The 5,000-nt window shown below is 40.9% G+C and overlaps 1 protein-coding gene across 1 annotated transcript in view; it reads right to left on the bottom strand.

Moving 5' to 3' along the window:
• Nucleotides 1–5,000, bottom strand: part of LOC143277817 (uncharacterized) — a 9,100-nt gene that overhangs the window by 264 nt on the left and 3,836 nt on the right. Inside the window, exons 3-4 of the mRNA XM_076582727.1 lie at nucleotides 1,279–1,382; nucleotides 1–331 (exon numbers count right to left, since the gene is read on the bottom strand). The exon at nucleotides 1–331 is cut by the window's left edge and continues 264 nt beyond it. Coding sequence (XP_076438842.1) covers nucleotides 170–331; nucleotides 1,279–1,382 — 266 coding nt within the window. The 3' untranslated portion in view covers nucleotides 1–169. The remainder of the gene's footprint in view (nucleotides 332–1,278; nucleotides 1,383–5,000) is intronic.

The following is a 5,000-nucleotide window of genomic DNA, read 5'->3' as shown; positions in this document are numbered from 1 at the left end:
ACACAGCAGGAGGTCAAAGCAGACCTCACCCCCCCCCCCCTCTCTAACACAGCAGGAGGTCAAAGCAGACATCACACCCCCCCTCTCTAACACAGCAGGAGGTCAAAGCAGACATCACCCCCCCTCTCTAACACAGCAGGAGGTCAAAGCAGACCTCAGCCCCCTCTCTCTAACACGGCAGGAGGTCAAAGCAGTCCTCAGCGCCCATCCGGTGCCACCTGCGGTATCCCGTGGAAGGCCAGTGCACGAGCACCCAGCCCTTGCCCGATATGTGGCTCCCAGTACCTCGGCCTCTCTTCAGCACCTTCCCCACCTTCCCCGCTCCCCCGTCCTGCAGTCATAGAGATCATGATGATCATGATGATAATGATAATAATAATAATAATAATAATAATAAGAAGAAGAAGAAGAAGAAGAACAACAACAACAACAACAACAACAACAAGAAAGAGGAGGAGGAGGAGAAGGTGGAGAAGAAGATGAAGAAGTAGAAGAAGGAGGAGGAGGAGGAGGAGGAGGAAGAGGAGGAAAAGAAGAAGGAAGGAAGGATGGAAGAAGAAAGAGAAGAAGAAGAGGGAGGAGGTGGAGTAGAAGAAGAAGAAGTAGAAGAAGAGAGAAAGAACAGGAGTAGAAGAAGAAGTGGTAGGAAGTAGTGTGCATGCGTGCTGAAAAAAAAGAAAGACCCCCCCAAAAAAACAACAACAACAACAAACAAACAACAACCCAAAAAACAAAAAAAACAAACAACAAAAAACAAACAAACAAAACACACACACACACACAAACAAACCAACAATATGTGTGTCTAAATTTTTATTACCTTGAAATGAACGACCAATAAACCAGTGAGAAGAAGAAAAAGGAGGAGAAGGAGGAGGTGGAGGAGGAGGAGGAGGAGGAGGTGGAGAAGAAGAAGAAGAAGAAGAAGATGTGAGAAGGGAGAAGAGAAGAAGAGGAACTAATAATAATAATAATGGTATTTATATAGCGCTGGATCTTGTGCAGAGACAAATCAAAGCGCTTTCGCACCAGTCATTCATACGCATGCATAACTCTAACACTGAAGAAACTAAAGACAAGGAAGGGCAGGCAAGGGAGGCTATTTTGGGAAGAGGTGGGTTTTAAGGCCAGACATGAAAGAGCTGAGTGTGGAGACTTGACGAAGCGAAAAAGGAAGTTCATTCCAATCGCAAGGTCCAGAAACAGAGATGTCTCCGAGAGAGATGACAGACAACCCCCCCCCCCCGCCACACACACCTTCCCCCCACTCCCCCTTACCACGTTGCCATGGAAGACACTCCAGTCCCTTCCCCTCATGACACGTGACCCAGTGTCCACAAATAGGCACGCCTCGGATAGTGGGGAGGACAGCACCTCAAAACCTGGAACGGAGAAGTGGGTCATAGGGGTGACTGGCTGTGTGTGACGACTTGACTTGACTTGACTTGACTTGGCTTCATTTATTGTCATAAAGTCCCGAAGGATTAATAGACACAACAAAGAACAAAGGGAACAAAGAAATAAACGGTCATCTAATACGCATGCACTGAAATACATAGCTGGCGAGTGTTTTTTGACAGTCATCGCAGGTGAATAAATCACTTGGTTTTAGGATATTGTTTTGTATTTTTCTAGAGATCACATTTGATTGATGATCATACTGCTGTATAGTTGTGATTAGATGGTTTCGCAAATTATGAAATAAGATACACGTATCTAGGAAATGTAATGTGTGTGTGTGTGTGTGTGTGTGTGTGTGTGTGTGTGTGTGTGTGTGTGTGTGTGTGTGTGTGTGTGTTGTGTGTGTGTGTGTGTGTGTGTTGTGTGTGTGTGTGTGTGTGTGTGTGTGTGTGTGTGTGTGTGTGTGTGTGTGTGTGATGCTTCACTTTCGTGTGGTGTTCGAGATAGACGCGAAATTGGTGTTGGTACAAATTGAGGCAGGTGAGAATGTTGGGAGTGTGATCGATTTCAGGAAGCGCACACCGGGCTCTGCTGGTGACAGGATGTTTCCCCAGTTCTGTCCCTTTCTTCGCCTCGCTGCATTGCTGCTATTTAACTCTGTCCTCTTTCTCTTATATATATATTTTTTTCTCTTCTTAATGTTCTTAATCCAGGTTACGTCGCTGTCTCGCATTGTTTACTGTATCGCTGATTTTAATGAAGTTTCGTTTCTCTTATTATTTTCGACACCATGTTTTGCCATGTTGGCAGCCATACTCCGTTTTCTATAACCTACCGAACGCTGACATGGATTGCAGAATCTTTAACGTGCGCATTTGATCTTCTGCTTGCGTACAGACACAAAGGGGGTTCATGCACATGGGGTTCATGCACATGGGGTTCATGCACATGGGGTTCATGCACAGGGGGTTCATGCACATGGGGTTCATGCACATGGGGTTCATGCACATGGGGTTCATGCACAGGTCTGCACATCTGTGGACCTGGGAGATCGGGAAAAAATATCCACCCTTTACCCACCAGGCGCTGTTTCCGAGATTCGGACCCGGGACCCGCAGACTGAAAGTCCAACGCTTTAACCACTCGGCTATTGCGCCCATCGTTGCAAGTTCAAACCCTGAACCGAAGTCCTCCAGAAACAAAACTGCGAGATTGTTCAGCCATAACCAGCTCCTAACACTGGGCGCTCTGTTCAAATCAGAAGGCCCAAACTGCACAGTCGGGGTGTCGTCCACAGCACGGGTGCACCTTTACGCGAGCAAAGTCACATTTCCCCAACAAGACTGTAGGCCTCTGTATCTCTCGGGCCTGGTTGATGCCATGCACACGACGACGTGCAGCTTTGACCACTGCTCTGTCACGTGGTTTCAAACCAGTCCTGACTGTCGCCTGCCTATGTTACACGTGGCCAGGTACAGACACCCACTGTATGATTCATACAACCAGGGACACACAAACATTTTGTGCTATGTATAATAAGAGACACATATACATTTTGTGTTATGTATACAGATACTCAGTTTACGATACACATAACAAGGGACACACAAACATTTTGTGCTATATATAACCAGGGACAGATACTCATTGTATGTTACACATAACCAGGGACAGATGCTCATTGTATGTTACACATAACCAGGGACAGATACTCATTGTATGTTACACATAACCAAGGACAGATGCTCATTGTATGTTACACATAACCAAGGACAGATGCTCATTGTATGTTACACATAACCAGGGACAGATGCTCATTGTATGTTACACATAACCAAGGACAGATAAACATTTTGTGCTATATATAACCAAGGACAGATAAACATTTTGTGCTATGTATAACCAGAGACAGATAAACATTTTGTGCTATGTATAACCAGAGACAGATAAACATTTTGTGCTATATATAACCAGAGACAGATGAACATTTTGTGCTATATATAACCAGAGACAGATGAACATTTTGTGCTATGTATAACCAGAGACAGATAAACATTTTGTGCTATGTATAACCAGAGACAGATAAACATTTTGTGCTATATATAACCAAGGACAGATAAACATTTTGTGCTATGTATAACCAAGGACAGATAAACATTTTGTGCTATGTATAACCAAGGACAGATAAACATTTTGTGCTATGTATAACCAGGGACAGATAAACATTTAGTTACACAAAACCAGGGACAGATAACTACTTTGTTCGATATATAACAAGGGACAGATAAACATTTTGTTTCAGATAACCAGGGACATAAAAAACATTTCATGACACATTTAATCAGGGACATACAAACATTTTATGACACATTTAATCAGGGACATATAAACACTTCATGACACACTTAATCAGGGTCATATAAACATTTCATGACACATTTAATCAGGGTCATATAAACATTTCATAACACACTTAATCAGGGACATATAAACATTTCATGGCACATTTAATCAGGGACATACAAACATTTCATGACACATTTAATCAGGGACATACAAACATTTCATGACACATATAATCAGGGACATATAAAATTTTATGACACACTTAATCAGGGTCATATAAACATTTCATGACACATTTAGTCAGGGTCATATAAACATTTCATGACACACGTAATCAGGGTCATATAAACATTTCATGACACATTTAATCAGGGTCATATAAACATTTCATGACACATTTAATCAGGGACATATAAACATTTCATGACACACTTAATCAGGGACATATAAAATTTTACGACACACTTCATCATGGACATATAAACATTTCATGACACACTTAATCAGGGACATATAAACATTTTATGACACACTTAATCAGGGACATTTAAACATTTCATGACACACTTAATCAGGGACATATAAACATTTTATGACACACTTAATCAGGGACATATAAACATTTCATGACACACTTAATCAGGGACATTTAAACATTTTATGACACACTTAATCAGGGACATATAAACATTTTATGACACACTTAATCAGGGACATTTAAACATTTTATGACACACTTAATCAGGGACATATAAACATTTCATGACACACTTAATCAGGGACATTTAAACATTTCATGACACACTTAATCAGGGACATATAAACATTTTATGACACACTTAATCAGGGAATTTAAACATTTCATGACACACTTAATCAGGGACATATAAACATTTTATGACACACTTAATCAGGGACATATAAACATTTCATGACACACTTAATCAGGGACATACAAACATTTCATGACACATTTAATCAGGGACATACAAACATTTCATGACACATATAATCAGGGACATATAAAATTTTATGACACACTTAATCAGGGTCATATAAACATTTCATGACACATTTAGTCAGGGTCATATAAACATTTCATGACACACGTAATCAGGGTCATATAAACATTTCATGACACATTTAATCAGGGTCATATAAACATTTCATGACACACGTAATCAGGGTCATATAAACATTTCATGACACATTTAATCAGGGTCATATAAACATTTCATGACACATTTAATCAG

Source organism: Babylonia areolata, chromosome 35, assembly GCF_041734735.1.
Source record: "Babylonia areolata isolate BAREFJ2019XMU chromosome 35, ASM4173473v1, whole genome shotgun sequence".
Lineage (NCBI taxonomy): Eukaryota > Metazoa > Mollusca > Gastropoda > Neogastropoda > Buccinidae > Babylonia > Babylonia areolata.
The sequence above is the reverse complement of the archived record's forward strand: the minus strand, read 5'-3'. Positions and strand labels throughout refer to the sequence as shown.